The sequence below is a fragment of the Cryptomeria japonica genome, chromosome 8, assembly GCF_030272615.1.
Source record: "Cryptomeria japonica chromosome 8, Sugi_1.0, whole genome shotgun sequence".
In the NCBI taxonomy this organism is placed as follows: Eukaryota; Viridiplantae; Streptophyta; class Pinopsida; order Cupressales; family Cupressaceae; genus Cryptomeria; species Cryptomeria japonica.
In genome coordinates, this window is record NC_081412.1 from 233,207,491 (window position 1) to 233,209,663 (window position 2,173).

Here is a 2,173-nt window from a genome sequence, read left to right on the forward strand (position 1 = left end):
TAAACTCAACCTTCCTAATGAAGATGTTGCTAATATGATAAGAAACTGCGCTTGAAGGTAGATATAGGAGATGTTTTCATGGGTTGTTCTGGACGAGTTTTTTTTAAAGCCCCAGGACAAAGAGATAATTTTATTCCCGATTGTGTATTTATGGGTGAGTTTGTGCCCGAAAGAGTAGTAGGAGAAAATATTTTTAACTCCTATTTGATTTGGAGAAGGCTAATCCGAAGTGTATGTGAACAAGAGTTCGCAAAGCTAAAATCTTGCAAGCTGGTTGTAATGTGAATTTTGAAATGGAAGCATGGATATACTAGTTGGCCTTCATGGGGGAGATTGTTGGGAATGTGAAGCCCAATGGTCATTTGACTATTGGCATTCACCTAACTCTTGGTTTCACAACTGAATGTGATTGTATAAATGGTTGTGTGGAGTCCATGTATGTAGATTCATTGGCAATGATCAATAAAGAGTTTTCCCTGCTTGATAGTGGACGTAGCCTTTATGGTGAACTACTATAATTCCATGTCTAGTGTCTTTGTTGTGTTATTTTCTTTTTGCTATTTTGTGTTGATTATATGTTTTCTCTTGCTCATTTAAATTAACAAAAATATGACACTTTAGTTTTCATTGCAAGTGGAAAATTTGGTAAATAAGTTAGTATACTTGTCATTAGAAATAGTTTCATTATGCCTCCACAAAATTAAGGTCTTTTCCACATTTTGTGGGGTTTCAAATATGATCAATCACTTGACATAGATAAAATGTTTCTTTTTTTATTATCTATAAAAGATGTTAATATTCATCCTCAAATATTTAAGAACTTTGAAAAATTTATTTCTTAATTTTCATTGATTGTAGTTAACAAGTTTATTCACTTATTAAAACAACACCCTCCCTATAATTCTAAGGAGAAACTAATAAGTTTAAATCATTGAGAATAAAAGTGACCCATCTATTATTTTAAAAATTCTAATAATTATAATTTACTTCAAATCCAGACTAATGATAATTTTGAATTATTTAAAATAGTCCACTATTCGTATTTTGCACTCAAAATTAATGTAATATGAATCCATAGTCATATAATTTAAATTAAACAACACCACTTTAAGATAATTTTAATATACCCTTGTTCTAATTCTCTTTATGAATTCTTCTTCCTGCAGATGTGGTTCTGGAATTGTAATAACAATCCACTCATAACAAATAGTAAAGTAATATGACGGATCTTAAGAACAGGTGACATAGATTAATTCATTAATATCGATCTGCAGCTTAAACAATGTCTTTTTATAATAATATATTTGCAACCCTATGTTACAAACAGCTACCTACTAACATTTATTTTCCAAGCTTTGCATCACAGTGAGATGCTTCACAACGTTATTATACATTACACACCAAAGACACAAACATTTGTAGCATCAAGGATTTGATTCATTGATATTTGACGTTCACTTAGATGTGCTATGGAAGAGTGAGGTCATAGAAGGCATAACCTCAGGAGCCCTTTTGCGCACAAATTTTCTCATTCCATTTTCTGCATATCTCTTTCCCTCTTCCCAATTCTTTGGAACTTCAGTGTGACGATTTTCTTTTGAAATTCTGCCCACATCAAACTATGTTAAAACCTTGATGACAAAATTGAAAGCCTTATCCTGAAAAATGCCATCATCTTCCATTTCCCTTCAAACTTAAAATTATGATTGTGAAAAATCTATAGTAAATATTACAATTGTTTGACGATTACATGTGTAGGAGGTTTTTCATCAACGGTTTATATTCTATAATTCTTCATCAGGATGATAATAGAGGAGTTCAAGAAGATAAAAAAATTTTAAAAAAAAATCATATACAATCTTAATTCAGAATCAATTGTAATATAAAAATAGATTATACCTTCACATATAATATACTAGTTTGTGTATTAACATGTACATAATGAAAATTGGATAATTTATCTTAATTAATGTCTAACCAATACTTTACATTTTTGAATAATGAAAATTGGATAATTTATCTTAATTAATGTCTAACCAATACTTTACATCTTTGAATAGTGAATACACTGTTTGGTAAGTTTCCTTCTTTGCACTCTTCAATAGTCCAACAGTCAAACAATTTGGCTTCAATCATATGATTCATGTAAAGGTGAGATAGTCTTGTTTTCTCC

The 2,173-nt window shown here is 30.2% G+C and overlaps 1 protein-coding gene across 1 annotated transcript in view; it reads right to left on the minus strand.

Moving 5' to 3' along the window:
• Positions 1–1,276: 1,276 nt before the first annotated feature.
• Positions 1,277–2,173, minus strand: part of LOC131077690 (uncharacterized) — a 1,222-nt gene continuing 325 nt past the window's right edge. The window contains exon 3 of the mRNA XM_058015225.1: positions 1,277–1,605. Coding sequence (XP_057871208.1) covers positions 1,455–1,605 — 151 coding nt within the window. The 3' untranslated portion in view covers positions 1,277–1,454. The remainder of the gene's footprint in view (positions 1,606–2,173) is intronic.